Genomic DNA, 20354 nt, shown 5'->3' with positions numbered 1-20354 from the left:
AAATGCATTTCTTGTTTTTATTTCCCAACCTGCCCCCCCCCCAGTTATGCACATCTGAGCCCTGGCTTGCCACACTGCCTCCCAGATATGCCACTCCGCCCTCCCCACATATGCCTTATACCCCCTGATATGCCACTGCGCCCCTTTATAGGCCTCATACCCAAGATATGCCTTATACCCCCTGATATGCCACTCCCCACATATGCTTTATATGTCTTATATGATATGCCACTGTGCCCCCTGATATGCCTTATACCCCCAGATATCCCATAGTGCCCTCATAGATTCACAGGCTCGTTCGCAGCACACTGACATCATACTTTTATAAATAAATACAGGATTAATCTTCACTGCCCCAGGATTTAGATTCCCCTTAGTTTGCCCCCCTTTATCTCTAACTGCACCTTAAGTTTACTTTTAAATTAAATTAACCCTCAGTCCTCAGCATTAAATTTACCCTAAAGACCCCATCAACCATAACTGCGCCTAAATTAATCCTGATGACCCCAACCATACCTGCCCTTAAGTTAACCCTGAAGATCCCATTAATCATAACTGCCCCTAAATTAACCCCCACCTCCCCTAACTTTCAGCAACCCAAATATTAATTTTATGCTGGGCCATGTGGATGCTATAGGAAATGGGCGGGGCCTGGAGAAGGAAGGGGCGGGGGCCAATTGGCAGTGACTGCAGGGAGGGACTGTAAGTAGTAACTGCTGCAGTGAGTCACACTGAAATGGGTTATTTTTATCGATTTATAAAATTAGGGGTTTTTTTCAGCGCAAATGCTCTGAAAAAAACCCTAATTTTATAATCGATAAAAATCGATTCAACTAATCGATAATGAAATTCGTTGGAAATGATTTTCATTATCGATTATTATCGATTAGTTGTTGCAGCCCTAAAATAGATTCTACAATTTGTCTTTCCCCCGCCAGGTCCCTAACCACAAGCTTCCCTCTTTGGCCATCCGAGACGGAGCCTGCAGAGGTGTGCGGGGTTTTCCCATCCTTCTTAAGCCCGGTTTATGTAATGAGAATCCTTTCAGCTACAATGTATCCCGATGAAAACGTCACGTTGTTCTAAACTGACCTAGAAGCTTCGTGCAAGGAAGGCAATTATTCAAATTTCTTTATGCTTTTTCCCCCCTTTTTTTTTTTTGCGTGTAATAAAAATGCATTTGAGCAATTTGATAAATTTTTCTCCGTTTTATATGAGAACTAGAGAATTATGCCGTTAGAGGGGCAGTAACTGTTTTCTCCTTGATTCTAACCCCCCAGTCCTGTATACAGTAACCCCCCCTCCCCACGCTGTATACAGTAAATGCTAGTTGACAAAAACCTGATTTTATCTAATTTTCTTCCAATAAACTCCCTTTATCTGCAGACCTGGGGACGCCATTGCTGTCAGTCATGTGATATTTTGGGTGACTTTCACCGGCTCAGACACCGCACTGAGCTGATGCTTTATGGCGATGCTAATGAAGGGCCATCGAAAAAGCACGCCCTTCGTTACTGAAGCCTGCGAGGAAAGAAGGGCCTGAAACCCTACCAGGCATTGAAATAGTTAATAGAGAAACGGGTTAGTCACAAGATGCTAGAATCAAATGTCCCTTCCAAAAATAGATTTAGCCACCATACCAAAAATACACGAGAGGCAGAAAATTGCACTTGTGGTTTCAATTTTTATTTTCCGCTACATCGGTGACAAAAGAGACTCGTCCAGCTGCTGCTGCGAATGCATCGGGCGCGCCGGGGTGAAGCCTTCAGAATGCCCGTGTCTTACAGGGCTAGAATGTCCGCGGGTCACTAATAAGGGACGGGGGTTTGCCTCGCTGTTCGGGAAACTTTTAAAGGGACTGTAGGCAGCGCCGCGCGGGAACGCACGTTTTAGGTGTTTGTGCCCAGCGAGGCTGCCTGAATCTGGAAGCAGCTGCTAGAGAAATAGCGTTCCGTAGGTAATCGGTGGAGGTATCTAACTTAAAGTTCGCATAACGTCAGCCAAGATCGGTGGCAGCCTGTGGCAGAGCTGGCATTATCTGATCAATTTCCTCAAACACCCCCACCTTTCCGCAGCGTATACGCATTGGTTGTGTTCGGTATGTACACGGTGTACTCTAAGCTTGGTTTACTTGGTGGAAATAATCCTATAGAATGTAGGTTTTTGGGAGAGTTTGGTACAGTTCTTCTCAGACGCTCTCTCATCATGCGTGCAGCGCTCCTCGAGCCCCCCGAATCCTGCAGTGCTCCTCGAGCCCCCCTAATCCTGCAGCGCTTCGAGGTAACACATAGTGAACCGCAAAGGAAGTGTTTGGTGGTTTTACGTTTGGTTTCGTTTCTTCGTCAGTGTTCTAGTTACCCAAACGTTACAGAAAATCATGAGGCGAATCGAGTCCGTAGCGAATGCAGACTTACCGATAACGTTAAAATTGGCCGTATAAAAAAACAAATAAGATTGATGACCCTGTTACAGAAGGAGACGACGACCCTGTTGTGTGCATGCGATCTATTAAAGTTTCATAGAAACAAATTAACAATTTAAATTCTTTTTTTAAAGGGTTTTTTTTTTTAGGATTTTTTTGTGCTTTATTTAAAATAGGCTTTGATGGCTGAAGTTTTTTTTTTTTATAGAAAGAAATATTTATTATTTTATACATTTTTTGTTGTGTAATACAGACCACTGTTTTTTTTTTTTTTATTTGAATTTTTTTTAATACGTGTAACTGGGGGGACACCTATAGAAAAGTACAGGAGAGCAGAGCAAGAAGTCATGATCTAAAAGTAGAGTCAGAGGCTTAGATGGAATGCAAGGAAGTCTTACTTTACCGTGAGGGTGGTAGATAAGTGGAATGGTCTCCCAGCAGAAGTGGTAGAGGGTAATATAGTGAGGGGATGTATACATGCGTGGGATAGATATACGGCTCCTGAAGGTTTGAGTGGGGAAAAAATGGGCAAACTAGATGGGGCCGATCTGCCGGCAGATTCTACGTTTAACTCCCATCTGAAGCTTATGTAACTCCTTGTTTAGTTAATGGGTACCTTCGTCAGCATTGGGTCAGGTGATAGACCCCCCCTTCTAATGGACTTTTTTTTTTTGCGTTAAGCCTTTCTGCCCTTCTGCGCCCTGTTCCTTCTCTAAATATGTGTGTTTTGCCTTTTTTCTGTCGTTTGAGTGGAAGGCAGGGATTCACATAGATTCTAAGGTTATATAATAAAGCAAATGTTTATTGCTCCCCGAAAGCAGGTTCAGTAGACATCTTCTTTACTGGGTCCCTTGCTGGTCCATCGCTGGTGTGGCAGAGCATTCAGGGCCGTAACCGATTTATAGCTCCCACCATCAGTCTCTGGCAACAACTAATCGATAAAATCGATAATGAAAATCGATTGCCAACGAATTTCATTATTGATTAGTTGAGTCTATTTTTATCGATTATAAAATGAGGGTTTTTTCAGAGCAAATGCACTGAAAAATACCCTGCGTCTTATAATCCGGTTCATTCAGTGACTCACAGCAGCTCCTGCAGTCACTCTGATGTTTGGCTCCGCCCCCTTTTCTCCCTGTGCCGATTGGCCCCGCCCATTTCCTATAGCATCCACAACTCCACATGGCTAATGTTATGGTTAATGGGGTGATTAGGTTTAATTTAGGGACAGTTATGGTTGATGGGGTGTAGAGGGTTAATTTAGGTGCAGTTATGGTTGATGGGGTCTTCAGGGTTAATTTAATGCTGAGGACTGAGGGTTAATTTAATAAAGTTAAGGTGCAGTTAGAGGTAAAGGGGGGGCAAACTAAGGGGAATCTAAATCCTGGGGGCAGTGAAGATTAACCCTGTATTTATTTATAAAAGTATTGTCGGTGTGCTGTGAACGGGTCTGTGAATCTGAGGGCACTATGGGGTATCAGGGGGTATAAGGCATATAGGGTATATAAAGACATGTGCGGGGGGCAGAGTGGCATATCTGGGGGTATGTGACATCTGGGAGGTAGTGTGGCAAGCCTGGGCTGAGATGTGCATAACTGGGGGGGGGGGGTAGGTTAGGAAATAAAAACATGAAATACATTGTTTTTAACATTGTTATTTTTAAAGAAATGAAAAATGTTCATTTATTTTTTTATCTGATTAATCGAAAAAATAATCGGCCAACTAATCGATTAAATAATAGTTGCAGCCCTACTGGCAACGTGGTGGTCCGGCGGGCTAGCGATCTGGGACTCTGGCAGATGTGCCAAAGAAGTACAGATCGCCGTTCTCTGCCTAGTGTGTAAATACTACAATACCCAGGTCCCCGTCGATGGCCCAATAGAATAACCAGGTTCTGTTTGGATTGTAAGCTCCTGGGAGCAGATCCCCTTTCTCTTATGACCTGTGCATTTGCTGCTTGTCACGCTCTTGTATGTAGGCTTTACCTCTGCCACCTTAGGGCTTTTGTAAATGACTTAATCTTTATATTTTGCGTGATTACACCCAAATTCCGCAGTTATAACGGGGAGATTGGGGAGATGGATGGTTAAACGGGCGCAGACAGCTTTTTCGCCACAGTTAGACAAGAAAATGACTCGGCCACGCTAATAATCCCACGGCATCTCAGCGGAACGCTTCAAACGGCTCGCGGGAAATGCATAAAATTGACAGCTGTCTGATAACAACTGAGTTTAACACAAAAAAAAGTATGAAATGGGCACATTGTGGCAGCACCTCCATAGTTGCCCTATGACTCCCCTGTAGTTCTTGCCATCAGCTCGTGGATTGGGTTTAATTTATTTATTCGCACGCAGATATTTTTTGCCGCAATAAGATTCTGAAAAGTTCTTATCCGGGTTATAACGGGAAGTCGCAGCTTCATACTCGGCTCGTGCGCTCGGCTCATGCGGGATTCTGGATTCTGCGCCAATGACTTTAATTCCACTACGGGACAAAGCAAGCGCCCAGCGGAGGGGAAGAGAAGCATCGCTCGCGCATGCTGTGTATGGACATTCAACAAATGACTTAATATTTGACATTGATAGCGTTTAACCCAAAAAACAATCAAACAATAAAGGTCACGGCGAACCACATCTAAAACTGCATTTTGTTTTTATTTTTCACAATCAATGATCACCTCTTAATCTTCCTGTCCGGGAAAAAAAACCAATATATAAAACTTGCGTGGGTTCACTAAATGGGCGAGGAGAAAATTACAGCTAAACACGAACACCGCCAAAGTGTCAAAACATCCTTGGTCACAAAGGGTTACAAAAAAAATGGTCTTTAGGGGTTAATTGTCTGTCTTTTATTAAGTGTAAACAGGGTTTCTTCTCCTGTCCAAGTATCCTCAACGTTGTCATCTATTAACCCTGCAGAAAGTCTCTTTGGAACAAACCACTTCGTGTAAGGAGAGGGGGGGTCATGTGGAATAAAACATTTGTGAAAGAGGCAGCTGTGTATTGGCCCTGAGGATATTTGGAAGCAGGACAGAACACCCCTATGGCCCTTGCACTGTGGTACAGCCTGCCCTGACTGTGATGTCATAGTGCTGTGATGTCATAGTGCTGTGATGTTCTGTAAAAGCACATCCAGACACTGTGGTTGTTTCAGATTGTGAGCAGTAGCAGTACTGAGCATAACAGTTACCTGTCCACGACAGGCAGCGAAATCGCGATTTCTATTGACTCTGAAAAGACAAAATAGGCAGAGAGTAAAAGGCCTTCATTCGTGTGACGGAATACCCGGCACATAGGCACAAGTCTCTGCACCTGAACATCTTTGACTGGCACCCGACAGGTACACGTTTCAGCCATCATGGAGCGCACTTGCTTCGGCACTCCTGGCCCTCGCACAAGCAGCAGAATAACATTCGCGCTGTGTGTATTTGGCTGGGCGCTCTTATTCGGCGGATCTCTACTTTCTGTCTATGGGTTTGCGACATGCCAGTCCGGCAGCTGTATCACCTACAAGGTGACGGGCCCGGTACTTGCCGGGTTAGGGCTGGCATGTTTAATAATGGCAGAGTTTACTGCCCAACGAGAGAGAAGGAGGGAATTGGAAGGAGACCCGACGGATCCAGATAGCAGCTTCCTCTGCGGGAAAAGCCGGCAGCTTGCGCAGTTCCTGATACTCGGGATGCTGTTACTGGTTTGCGGGGTAATAGTTTGTATCCCAGGACTTGTGGTTCCAGCCTGCAAACCGGCATCCAACACAGACAAACCCCCTAAACTCTGTGCAGCTCGCTTAGTGCAGGTAATCGCAGTCGCACTCGGCTTGTGTTACTGGCTGGCTGTCTGTGTGATCAGAAGCCGTGGTTGTTCAGCGAGCAGGGAGTCTCCTTCCTACGACAGCATCGATTTGGAAAGGGGCGACCATGATTCCGGCGGGGAAAATGAACACGACGTTCCATGGCTGCGCGGGACGACCGTACAAAACATCAACGAGTGTTACCCTTCGGAGCCGCCTCCAACATGCGAGGACATAAACCCTACTGAGCCGGATCCTGAAGAGAGTTCATCATCATCATCATCATCATCATCATCATCATCACCGTATCACTCGGTTTCCCAATCATCGGAGTCGAGTGACTATGAGCTCGCACCAGGACCCTAAACGTGGAAAGTCTGAACTATTGGGGGGGGTTTTTTTTCTAACATTTCGACTCAGTACAGAGTTTGAGCCGGAAGCGTCACCCAAAACATCACATCTGACGATATCCAGGTCTGCAGATAAAGGACTGAAATCAGACAGGGTTTTTTGTCAGTGCCGGCACCGTACATGACGCCTGTCGAAATGTTTTTTTCCCCCCCATGAGACTTCCACCTTAAATAACGGATAAATAAAATGACATCTTTTCATGGTTGCCCCTCAAACAGTATCTGTGTGTGTGTGTGTGTGTGTGTGTGTGTGTTAGTGTGCGTGTTTGTGTGCGTGTTGGATGTACCGCGTGTACGAGGTCACATTATCGTATGGAATCTATAACATAAATCCCTTACATGTGAAATCAATGAGTTATCTCTGGCTTGGAATCACCTCCAAGATACGAGATATATCCTACCCAGCGCGATCCTCTTCATATTACTCGAGCGACTACGAGCTCGCACCTGGAGCCGTCTGTCTCATAAAAACTGAATATGGATGGGCGTCCGTCGCTAAGCAGTGCGTTTCAAATATATTAAAGTTCCGTAATATACCGTATTCGCACAGAACATTTTGTGGGGTCGGAAACCCTCACCGTCTCTGTTATTAGTGTTTCTGGGCAGCGGGGTCTATTCGCTACGGTATGAAGTCCCCGTCCCCAGCGAGCTTCTGCTGCGAGAAACGCTTGGCCGGCCCTGAGTAATGTATAGTTTAGATCAGTCTCCTTACATATTGAGTTATACATTATACAGGTCAGCCTTTCTTGCTGGAGAACTTACCAACATTTGTAATTCTTAATGAATAGTGAAAACCGCAACTCCCCATTAAGTGAATAAAGCCCGTTCTGAAGTGTTGGTTGGAGCTGTGATGGTTCTACGAAGCTCTGCTAAAGATGAATCCGTTTATTGGCCCTCCGTGGTGTACGTTCTAAAGACGCTCTCCAGTGTGTCTATCCTTTGGGGGTCTCCAGGACTGTTGCTTTATTGCATCACTTTTTTTTATAAACTGATTATTTTTTTTTAGATATTGCTGCAAAGCAAGGATTTCTTTATTTAAAGAATAATAGTATTTGACTGACGCAGAAATCGAAAAATCAGCCACCGTAACCTCCTGTTTCTAGCGATTCTGTGGTTATTCCTCCCCGTTAAGATACCTCCTGTCAAGTTACTGGTTGATGATTGGTTCAGGCAGCCTTCGTAGAATTATAGAAAAAGCAGAAAGTAAACTATCGGCAGGTTGTAAACAGTTTCCATGATGGCCTCTGTGTGCAGGTTGCCCTTTGAGATGGGAGCAAATGCGTCGGCCATATTGGAACGCTAGGAAACGGGCCATTAAATATACTTTTTTACCATTAGCTGTAAATTAAGGGATAAGGATGCTAACTTATATTATCTGACCTAAGATTTGCATGCGCAGGTCAGTCTCCACGTAATTCGTGTAGTGTTGAATTTAACTCTTTTATAGCATTTTTAGTTCCGTCCGACGCACAAACCCTTCCTTTTTTTTTTTTTTTAAGCATGTATGATTTCCCTCATTCCTACGTTTTGCCAGGAATGAGTTAAGTCACGTGTAATCTTCAGACGGCTGCATATCAGCCGTTTGTATGATTCTCGCTCTGTTATCTGACTCCCGATCTACTAAACCCCCCGACTCCTTATCATACTGCCTGTGAGAACAATTGAATGGCTCAGTCTTAATCACCCAGTGTGACTAATGAAAGTCTTTGGTATGGTCTATAGTGCGCTGGAGGGGGGTGCTGTAACTGTGTAGAGTGTGCGGGGGGGGCGCTCAAGGACGTCCCCTTTTAAGTAAAAAGCACATGTAATGTTGGTTGGCCGAGGATATGATGATGGGGCCGGGATGTGCTCTTGTATGGTAAGCAGGCAGCTGTGTCCGCCGGAGGGGCAGCCGCTCGGGTGTTTATAGCCCCTCCGTGTGTTTATAGCCCCTCCGTGTGTTTATAGCCCCTCCGTGTGTTTATAGCCCCTCCGTGTGTTTATAGCCCCTCCGTGTGTTTATAGCCCCTCCGTGTGTTGCCGTGTAGCTGTGGGCGGATTATCTGATGCGGTTTGGTGTCTGAGAGGAAGGAAGGGGTGTTTTTTGTTTTTTTGCGGGCAGCCTGCGATGTGCTGCCGACTCACCAACACGAGAGAGAACCCAACGCCTTCATCTACTGCCACACAGAAAATCCCAGGAGCCACTGGGGCCGTTTCAGGGGCCACAGACGGGAGCCTCCATGGTGCTTTGGATTTCGGTGATGTTTAGGGGCCACGGGCCCCTGCGTTGTAGGGCTTGTGTAGCCCTGCGGGGGTTTCATTTGCCCCTCTCCGTAGTCTTCTATGTGCTGGCATGCAGGGTTCAGTAAATAAATAAAACCGGCATGTAAATCTAATCATCTTTATTTAATAATGAAAAGGGACTCGGATGTCTTGTGGAATACTCGTGTAAATGTGTATCTTTGTGTCAATGGTATAATTGTGTTATTTAGCGCCTTCTTGTGTGTGCACCTTGTGGTATATTATATAAAGTTTCCTAAGAAACTTTTATTTCACTTAAGGTGGTAGCTAAGTAGAACAGCCTCCCAGCAGAAGTGGTAGAGGGTAATACAGTGAGGGGTTTAACATGCATGGGATAGACATACGGCTCGAGACCAACGACTGATTAAGGTTTGAGTCTTTACAGCAGCAGTAACGGGCGACTAGGCGGGGGCCGATCTGCCGGCAGATTTTGTTTCTATGAACAGCCATATTAATTGGATACTTTTTTTTTTTATTTATTTTTTTTGAATTATTGCATAACAATAAGTGTCCGGCATCCTGGGGGAGGGGGGTGTCGAGCATCTGGGGTCTGAATACACAAGGTTTAGGGGTTAAATCTGTGCCCTCCGTGGGCTGTTGGGTGCTGTCCTGCCGTGTTACCGGTTTGTCTCCCCAGTCTATATTCTGTCTTTTAAAGTGGGCAGTTGAAACCGGAGAGGTGGAGGGTGGCCCTCGAGCGACTTCCCCCGCAGAAGGTTTATTGCATATTTATTTTGCGGATGAATCACATGAGACGACATCGAGACTCCTGGCAGGCTGTAAAAAGGTCCTCGTGTAGATTGTGGTCACGGATCTGTTTTCTGACCAATGAATCATTGTGAGAGCGTCCGAGCCAGCTGATCACATTCCTGGTTATATTACTGTATACAGCGCTGGGGGGGGGTTATATTACTGTATACAGCGCTGGGGGTTATATTACTGTATACAGCGCTAGGGGGGGGTTATATTACTGTATACAGCGCTGGGGGTTATATTACTGTATACAGCGCTGGGGGGGTTATATTACTGTATACAGCGCTGGGGGGTTATATTACTGTATACAGCGCTGGGGGGTATATTACTGTATACAGCACTGGGGGGGGTTATATTACTGTATACAGCGCTGGGGGGTTATATTACTGTATACAGCGCTGGGGGGGTTATATTACTGTATACAGCGCTGGGGGGGTTATATTACTGTATACAGCGCTGGGGGGTTATATTACTGTATACAGTGTTGGGGGTTATATTACTGTATACAGCGCTGGGGGGTTATATTACTGTATACAGCGCTGGGGGTTATATTACTGTATACAGTGCTGGGGGTTATATTACTGTATACAGCGCTGGGGGGGTTATATTACTGTATATAGCGCTGGGGGAGGGTTATATTTCTGTATACAGCGCTGGGGGTTATATTACTGTATATAGCGCTGGGGGAGGGTTATATTTCTGTATACAGCGCTGGGGGTTATATTACTGTATACAGCGCTGGGGGGTTATATTACTGTATACAGCGCTGGGGGTTATATTACTGTATACAGCGCTGGGGGTTATATTACTGTATATAGCGCTGGGGGGAGGGTTATATTTCTGTATACGGCGCTGGGGGGGTTGTATATCTGTGTACGGCGCTGGGGGTTAAGCTGTAGGAGATTTTTTCTTTTTGTATATGTGCTTTTGGGCGGCAGTTTGCGGTATCCGCTGCTCCAGTTAAATGAGGTAAGATTTGTTTAGGTGAATCTGATTAGTGGCTGTCGGGTAATGAGCGGTGACTTGGCATTAGTGAAAGTGTCGCCGTTTCTGCTCGTGTAGCGAGGTTTCTGAGTAGCCGTGGGGTATTTCCTCGGCGAGGGGGGTAAGTGAGGATAAAGGTTGTACGAGGACCCTCGGGCGTTTGTCTCGTATGGCAAAAGGTGCGGCTCCCCAGCTGTCAATACACGTCGGATACCGTCCGGATACCAGCCGCACATACTCCGCATTCCTCGCGCCGCGGAGGCACGGGGCCCCGATACCGATCTATAATCCGCCGGCCGCAGACCCACAGAGGGTTTGAGCCGATTTATTAATAATGTTCCGTCCATAGCTTCCTATATCATGTGATGCGTTCCAGGCCGTATCTATAAACCTCGTCCCGTGGGCTGACTCTCTCCTGCTCTACAATACCTTTGCACCTACTGATCTACGTTTCTCCTGTGTAGGGGTTAAAATAAGTTTGTGGCCGGTTCTGTATTGATGTGATATGATGTCCCGCAGACAGAGATGTGTAACTCTGGGCCGGTTTTAGTGTGCGCACTTACCCTACACGTTCTACCTCTAGGAATGTTGGCACGTGTTACAATTTAATTTATAAAGTCATTTCCTGCTGTTTCACAACATATTATGGAAGACGGCTTTGTGTATACCATGGGAGCCGCTGTCCTGGTGTATTAGGATCTGCTTCCACTGGAGGTCTGTTCCTGGTACCTACTACACTTCCTGTGGACTTCTGTTTGAAGGCTGGAAAGGTAGTTACCCTACCTTTCCAGCCTTCAAAAAGAAGTTGGGGGCTGGGGGCATTTACACAATGCTTCATGCGGGGCTGCAGTGGTTTAAATGCCCCGCAGTGGCAGGCTGTGTGTTGGGCGGGGTTAGCCCTAGACAGCCTTTAGTGGGATGGATGTTGAGAGGAAGCGGGCGGGGAATGGGCGTGGCAAACCGTATTCCCCCGGGAAATGGCTTTGTGAAACGAGGCTTCCCCCTGAGGGTTCCCAGGTAGAGGGGGCTTTAGCGTATGCGTGCTGCAGTAACCTGCTTAATTTAGGAAATACTTATTAAACTCTGATTTTAACCCTAAATTAGCTGCGGCCCCCACGTTTTCCGCATCGTTCTCTTCCTCTCCTCCATCGCTTTTTATCTCCCTCCTGTATTTTAATTACAGATTATTAGTAACTGGCATTCTCCTGGAGGACAACAGCAATGGATTTAAGTGGCTCTGCCATCAAATATAACTGGCGAGTGTCTCCATGCTGTGACCCTCGTCTTCCTTTGGGCACGGGGTGGGGGGCTCTTAATGTAAATATCCTGTTTCCTGAATCTCTTCTTCAAGGCGTAGCATCGTCTTGGCTGAAGGGATGGGAAACATTAACGTGTCCAACTGCCGAGGTCGGCGTCATGCTGTATATTATAGATACTTGGTATTCGGTATGTAATAAAAAGTTTAAAACAAACTTTTTTATTCTCTCTCTGCAGGTTGTTCGCACAGAAAAGAACAGTTTAAACAACCGCTTCCTGCCCTGGAACGAGATAGAAACAGAAGCCGTTCTTTCTATAGACGACGATGCCCACCTCCGCCACGACGAAATCATGTTCGGCTTCCGGTCAGTACTTTACAGCGCGATATGGAGAACAGCGGTTTAATTGTCGACGTGTAACATGTCTTAATTACAGCTGTCAGCAGGTTCATTGGAGCTGATTATTCCTCCCCAATAAGTCTCTTGCTTAAGGTGCTGATTATTGTAAAAGCTGGCTCTGCCACGGGCTGATACCCATCTCCAAAATTACTACACCAATTGGCAAAAAAAAAAGTAATTAATGAATTGCTATAATGATATTGGTTCCCTTTAAACCTCATATTGGTCTGCTATATACCCTTTTTACTCGATTGACTCGCTGTTCTTACTTCCCCGTGGTGGTATTTATATGCTGTCGATGTGGTCGGTGCATGCGCGGACAAGTCCGATGCTGTTGCCAAATATTATCCGATGCTTGGCGGCATATCCACCTTTGTAAGAGACTTTTGATGTAACCAAATTCTGAAGGTTTGACAAACGTTTCCTGCATCCAACCAAACGCCGAAGCTCAGTGGGTAGCTGTACATCCAGCGCAGGCATATTAATCAACTGACTGAGCGAATTAAGATATCTGTATTCTGTACTAATGCCTGGGACCACTGCCCCGCCCCCCAGTCACTGCCATGTCTTCCGGAGATGTCCTGATGCCACCTCGCCCTCTCCTGGGCGCCACAGGAAGTGCAGCTGTATAAAAATATTACCCTTGGAGTGACAATGTTTTCATTGTCTGTATGATTACCAGAAAGTGTAATCGGGGACAATCACTTAGCGGCTGCCAGAACAGTGTGGGAAATGTACACATACCTTGGATGTTGTAAAGCTCGTCCCGTGCCAGAGCCGCAGGCTGCCCTTTTTTTATAAAATAAAAGCTGTATTGTTTTGCTGGGAAGGATCTCTGTGATTCGCTCATAACCATACCGGGCAGCCCCGTCCTTATGCGCAATGCTTCGGGATCCGCTCTCCTTATACCCTTCACCCTCTCGCAGGATCCAGGCGGAACTTAATCCCCCTGTAGACTCTCTTTGCTGTGCGCCTGAATCGCTCAAAGGTGCATATATTTAACAATTCATGTTTTTGGTAGGAATATGCGGCTGGATCTTTATTCACACAATTAGCTGTGTATGACGTGAAGCAAGCTTGGATTTAATCCTATCCAAATGTTTGGGGAAGGGGGGGCTTCATAGATTCAAGCATGCCCAGATTAATTATATATATATGTATATATTTTGGGGGTATTTAGGTTAACAGGAAGAGGCTATTAACAAAAGGTGGCAGAACTAGCATTATGCATTGAGTTTCCTTGCTTTTTGGCCCCATGGTTGGCTGCCGCAGCGTCACCAAGCATGAGTAACTACTTGTGGGCCTTATGACGGTGTAATCACCGACTACATACTCTGCACTTATAAAAAATAATAATAATAATTAGGGCTGCAACTAACGATTATTTTAATAATCGATTAGTTGGCCGATTATTTTGTCGATTAATCGGATAAAAAAATACATTATTTTAAATTGAAGAAAAATTGCAATAAAAAACGTACAATTTACACTTTCATCTCTTTATTGCAATGGCCTCTCTCTATTCACCTTCTTATTTTACTGACATAATAATAAAAGCTACAAGAACCCAAACACAGTGTTTCTCAAACTAGGTTTTAATACAAAGTTATTAGTAAATATTAATTCATATGTTAACTATTTTTCATATTTAATAAAAACTGAGAAAAAAGCCTTGTTTAAATTTTTTTATTTACCAAACTGCCCCCAGTTATGCACATCTGACCCCCAGCTTGCCACTCTGCCCCCATATATGCCTTATACCTCTTATATGCCAGATTCCACTGTGCCCCCTGATATGCCACTGTGCCCCTGATATGCCACTGTGCCCCCTGATATGCCTTCTACTCCTTATATGCCAGTGATATGCAACTGAGCCCCCTGATAAACCTTTTACCCCCAGATATGTTTATGCCTCCCTGATATGCCTAATATCCATATGCCTTATACCCCCTATATGCCCTAAAAATTCATAATACCCCCCATACACCACTATAACTCACCCATACACCACTCTGGCTCCTCCCCCTCCCATACACCACTCTGGCTCCTCCCCCGCCCATACATCACTTTGGCTCCTCCCCTCCCATACATCACTTTGCCTCCTCCCCCTCCCATATACCACTCTGCCTCCTCCCCTCCCATACATCACTTTGGCTCCTCCCCCTCCCATACATCACTTTGCCTCCTCCCCCCTCCCATACTCCACTCTGCCTCCTGTGAACCTCCGTTTCTGACAAGACACCAGGGAGCCGGGTAGAGAGGCAGAGTGGCGTATGAGAAGGGGAGGAGCCATAGTGGTGTATTGGAGGGTGGCTCCCATACACCCCTCTGACTCCTCCCCCCTTCCATACACCGCTCTGCCTCTCTACTCGGCTCCGTTACTGAAGGCACTTTCACTGCAGCTTCATAGAAGCCTCAGCGTAAGTGAAGGGCAGTAACGGAGTCTGTCTGTGCGATGCAGAGAGGATGATTCTCTGTCAGCCGGTGGGGGTCTGCATCGCACAGACAGACTCCGTTACTCACCTTCACTTACACTGAGGCTTCTATGAAGCTGCAGTGAAAGTGCCTGTCAGCAACGGTGCCGGGTAGAGAGGCAGAGCGGTGTATGGGAGGGGGGAGGAGGCAGATGGGAGGGGGAGAGAGACGGAAGTGAGAGACCGGCCGACAGTGAGGGGAATCCAGGTCTCCTGCAGCGTCGCGGGGGATCTGGATTCCGGTGTTATAATCCGATCTCTGTTTGAGATCGGATTATATAAGGAGAGGAGTTTTTCAGAGCATTTGCTCTGAAAAAAACCTCTCTTTATAATCGATAAAAATCGATCCGATTAATCGATGATGAAATTCGTTGCCAACGATTTTCATTATCGATTATTATCGATTTTATCGATTAGTTGTTTCAGCCCTAATAATAATTGGTGACCATAATTACGGGGAGACCTCGAGGAAGAGGAATTCCCTTTGAATGTTACAGGGGTACTGCTGCCGTTGCAGGTTATATATGATGTATGATATATGATGATCTTTATGTACGTATCATTATCAGCAAGCAGTCTGCGCATATTTCCTGGGAAGAAGTGAATTCCCTAGACGATGACGAGAATGTTTGGCCTGGGGCTTTATCTACTTACTGGCATGCTTTATAAACCACACATTTTTTAAGCTCAAACATAACATTCCTCGTCGGCGTCACGCCATACATCCCTCCGTGCTGTGATTAAAGGGAAGATCTCCAGTGCCATTTACCCTTCTTACTATTTATTTAAAACCTTCATGAAACCTAAATTTACAGCCCTCCCCCTTTTAATAGTGAATATTAATAAATTAAATGGTATACTCATGTCTCGATAACTTGAGTATTCAAAAGGGAGGAATAACTGCGAGTTGAGATGACCGTGCCTGATACATAACACCGTTGCATGTGTAGGATTTGGGAAAGGTGTCGGGCGTTTAAAGTTTAGCAAGCTTTGTCATGCTTTTATGTATTAAGCACAGACAATAAAACTGTTGAAGGCATGAGCTGTCTGTGCCTGGCAACGTAGGCCTGCAGCAACAACTCCTAAAGCCATCGCCTGGACACGTCAGGCGGTCTGCCCGTTGGGTCGTACGGGGAAGCTGAAACCGTGTCCATGGACGTCAGAGAGCCGACCGTTTTATATAATCCCACACAGACTGCGGGTGGGCCGCGGGGGCGTCTCGCGGACTCTATTTTTGTTTTGGTGCCACGGGGTGCAGCCTGCGATCCCCCTGCGTGCCGCTCAGCAGCTTATTGTAATTACGAGCCGGCGGCTAATGACCCGCTAGCGGGATCGTGGCCGGAATCTCTATAAAGTAACTTCGTTAATGATGTTCTAAACGGAACTCTGTGTTCATTTAAATAACGAGGCTCTGCGTGTGCTTTCTCGGCAAGCCTTAAGTAGCTGCACATATTTTTTTCTGCGTATTATGTAAATTTGTATAACGCCAAATCTTCAACATTTACTTAAAAAAACAAAAAAAAAAACTTGTGCGACTGGCGATTTGTGCCTTGGTTAAAAATATGAACCAAAAAAGAAAATGACGTAAAATTCTTGTTCATAGTTTTTTGTTTTTTTTTGTAAAGGAATGCTTAATTATCACGTGACACAAGCATGCAATGGTTGTTGCCATAGAAACAAGAAAAAAATAATAAAATGATAGCTCCGGTAAGGGGAATTTGCTTAACGTGTAAGAGAGCTCTGTTTTCCTTTGGTTTCCGTAAACATGGCAGCCGAGCGGCCCCAGTATCCGGATGTCGGCGCGCGTCTCTCCCCGCGGGGCAATTAGTTGTAGCGAGGAAGCTGAGATCCTGGATCGTTACAGCACCGACCTCCCTCGACGAGGGCCCATGCGCGGCTAAATCCCTCGCTTCCTGGGTTTCTAATAGGAGAGACAGACCAAGGAATTGTATCCGTCGGGAACACTGGAATTTGTCGGGGTGAAAAAAACAAAACGCATGGTAAATCACTGCACCGCTACGGCCGTTTAGGGGAAGGAGTTCCTCGAAGGCTGGAGAGCCACTTACTCTTTCAGCCCTGGTCACCCTTCATTGGGGGCAGACAGTAACAGGATTTTGATACCCTTAGGGGGGATCACAAGCTTAAACAGCGAGGCGTTCTCCGCACAACGGACAATAAAGTTCTGGAATTCTGTGATACTTTCTAGAACACCTGGGCGAGGAACGTATACAATTACTGGTAAGATTTACGGTGTAAACGACGGCTGGACGAGAAATCCGGGCCAGAGAAATGTTTTCTGTTTCTGGGCAAGGTTGGCAGGAGTGTCGCAGGGTGTCTTGTCTGTCATCTTTGTGATCATTGGAATTGGGGGATACTTTGGAAAGGGGGGGGTCGTCTATTTTCTTATGTAACTACGGGTAGCGGAAATTGTTCTTTTCCAATGCATTACGCAATGTATTTGATAAAATGTGTCGGAATCAGGAAGAACCGTTTTTATATTAATTGTAAAAGATGTTTGTTTCCGTGAAGGTATCTTGGTGAATTTGGGGCGATTCTGGGTTTTGTATCTATATGTATCTCTCCGGAACATAGCAAGCTGTTGACGTCGGAACACCCGTCGGGGCGATCAGCCTGGGGCAAAGCATTTTCTGCAGCTTGATGACCGGTACTTTCCTTTAAACAGGGTCTGGCGAGAGGCAAGAGACCGAATCGTTGGGTTTCCCGGCAGGTACCACGCGTGGGACATCCCTCATCAGTCCTGGCTATACAACTCCAACTATTCCTGTGAGCTGTCCATGGTACTAACCGGCGCTGCTTTCTTTCACAAGGTAACCCCCGGCTGTGTATATTTTAAATATTTTGGTGCAAAAACACGTTAAATCTGGCAACTCTCGTTTGCCTGCCGCACGCGTTAAATGTTGATTATTTGGGGTGAATTGGGTGCATTTTCACAGGGCGGTGTCATTCCTGCTCTCGTTATTTGATCCATACCTGGCAGTGGGTTTTGGTGGAACATGATACTACAATGTAAAGTTCAAACGTTTTTTATGTTTTGTCTCCCCCCCCCCACCAAAGTACTACGCCTACTTGTATTCCTATGTGATGCCGCAAGCAATCCGGGATATGGTGGATGAGTACATCAACTGTGAGGACATCGCCATGAACTTCCTGGTCTCGCACATCACCAGAAAGCCCCCCATTAAGGTAGGTAGGCGGCTAGGAGGGGCGCAAGCAGGTTCGGCTTCGCTTACTGCAAGAAGAGCTGTAACGATTGCTTGCCGTTAACAGGCTGTCTGCCGCAGCGAGCGCGGCGATGGTTACAAAGTCTTTAAATACTTAGCAATTGACTCAAACTGTAGATGCTGGGCATGAGTCCAAATCTTTCTTGCTTGGCAGGTCTTGATACTTTCTGGAAGTGGTGTTTATATTCCCACATTACTCCAGGTGCTTATTGAGCCCTTTTAAGCTTAAAAAAGACCCAGCAGGCCGTTCTTTCGGAAATCACAGTATCCGTGATGCTCACAAATAACCACGTATGAGTTTTTCTGGTTCTCTACAGTTGAGCGGCACTGCGGATGGCATAAAACCTCTATTTTCAGGCAAATTCCTGCCTGTAAATGGACGATCCCCTCTGGAAGTGGCTTTATCACACTAGACCGAAGGGTGGACGCCCTGATTTTGTACTTCTGGTTTCTAAGAGAACATTTTGTAGGGAATTCAATGAGGACTCAACCCAGTCCTCTACGCAACGCGTATGAGAACCACTATAGTGTAACAAAGAACCCCCGCTCAGCCAGCTTTCCAGGCCTTAGGGTCATCACCACAAAGACAATATCTCCAGTTTGATCTCTGCTATCTCCGGTCTTCTCTATGGCTTGTCCATCGACAGCAGTTTTCACAAGAGGGCTTAGCAGGGATCTTGATAAAAAATGACAAATATATACAAAATAGCAAATTCACCGGACGGTCATTGATTGGTTAATAGTTTGCGTTGGCATTCTGAAGTTACTGTATCTGACCTTACAGCTGATATAACGGATGATGCGTTTCCACAGATAACGGAGAACGGATTATTCACATAACAGATGAACGATTTCCTCTCAGGGGAACTGATGTCTTTTTTTCTAGATAATACAATATATTGTTGATTTCAAACCCCCCCCTTTTTTTTTTTTATTCTTTTATTAATTTTTTTATTTTTTCTTAAACTTCGGCTTGCTCGGGTCTTTAAAAGAACTTAGCGTTATTGGTTATCGTAGCGTTCCGTCCTGAATCGCGCCGATCAAAGCGTGGCGTACAACATTCTAAATGTTTTTTGTTTTGTTTTCCTGCAGGTCACCTCTCGATGGACGTTCCGCTGTCCGGGTTGCCCGCAAGCGCTGTCTCACGACGACTCCCACTTCCACGAGCGGCACAAATGCATCAACTTCTTCGTAAAGGTCTACGGATACATGCCTTTACTGTACACGCAATTCCGAGTAGACTCGGTCCTCTTTAAGACTCGGCTTCCCCACGACAAGACAAAATGTTTCAAGTTCATCTGACGCTGTTCAGTTGGAAGCCATACAGAGATGTTTTTTGTTTTTTTATGGCCTTTCCTGGATGTCCTCTCAAGTGTTCTCTCTCCAGTCTTAAACACTAAATAAAACTTTAAACTGTTGAAGAATTATAACACTAGAACATCTTAGTATATTATGTACGCTGATGAAACGGAAGACATCGGTCAAATTTTTTTTGTATATTGGACAACAAAAATCAATTTTATTATAATTTTTTTTTAAATTTGCAACGCGAAACTTTAAATCTGCTTGGTGGAACGTCTCTTCTTTTGGGTAACTGTAGGTACTCTGTTCGGAAAGCTGTGTGCATGCGGTGTTAAGGTCCTTAGAAGCGAAACCCAAACCCGCAGGACGCTGCGTCAACCTCCTAATCTAGATGACTTAGAAGATAGATCTTTCTCCTGAGCTTCGTGGAAGAATAACACGTAATGTCGACTAACCTGGTTCAGCACATATGTTATGTGTGATTTTCGTACCGCCTGCTGAAGAAGGAAGCATTCACTGTATGTTACTTTTTTTTTTTTTTTGTCTCCGGCACGAGAGCGAATGTCGGGGGAATTCTCCGGTACCGTTGCAACGCACAAAAACTGCCATTTTAGCTACAAAATTCTTGTTCGATGTCTTTGTCCGGTTTCTTACCCGGTAGTTTATTCTCCCAAATTAATTGTGACACAAATTCTTTTTTTTTTTTTTTTTTTTTTTAAAAAAAAAGCACAGAATCACAGAAAATTATTTGTACCTTTAATAAATTGTTGAACAGGTCAAGAGATGCAGGGTGTATGTTTAGCATCGTTTCGGACCGGTGTTCGGGGTCGCAAAGTGGTTTACAAAGAGGTGACGCTCTAAGCATTCGATACGGCTGGGGATGCGTTTTGGAGTTTACCAAACCCAGTATTTACTGATAATTAATACAAAAGTCGAGGTGAATATGGAAATTGAATCTGATTGGGCACATGAGTGTAAGACCCCAGAGGGTTAATTGTGTAGCCATACCTGTGGATTTTTTTTTTATTTTTTTTTAGCTGATA

At 45.3% G+C, this 20354-nt stretch overlaps 1 protein-coding gene across 1 annotated transcript in view; it reads left to right on the top strand.

Annotated features, from left to right (window-relative positions):
* EXTL3 (exostosin like glycosyltransferase 3) overlaps positions 1-20091 on the top strand; it is a 30525-nt gene extending 10434 nt beyond the window's left edge. Inside the window, exons 3-6 of the mRNA XM_053458614.1 lie at positions 12133-12260; positions 17451-17595; positions 17843-17971; positions 19102-20091. Coding sequence (XP_053314589.1) covers positions 12133-12260; positions 17451-17595; positions 17843-17971; positions 19102-19311 — 612 coding nt within the window. The 3' untranslated portion in view covers positions 19312-20091. The remainder of the gene's footprint in view (positions 1-12132; positions 12261-17450; positions 17596-17842; positions 17972-19101) is intronic.
* The last annotated feature ends 263 nt before the right edge of the window (positions 20092-20354 follow it).

This window comes from Spea bombifrons, chromosome 3 (assembly GCF_027358695.1).
Source record: "Spea bombifrons isolate aSpeBom1 chromosome 3, aSpeBom1.2.pri, whole genome shotgun sequence".
NCBI classification, from domain to species: Eukaryota; Metazoa; Chordata; class Amphibia; order Anura; family Pelobatidae; genus Spea; species Spea bombifrons.
This window is presented reverse-complemented; position numbering and strand designations above follow the sequence as displayed.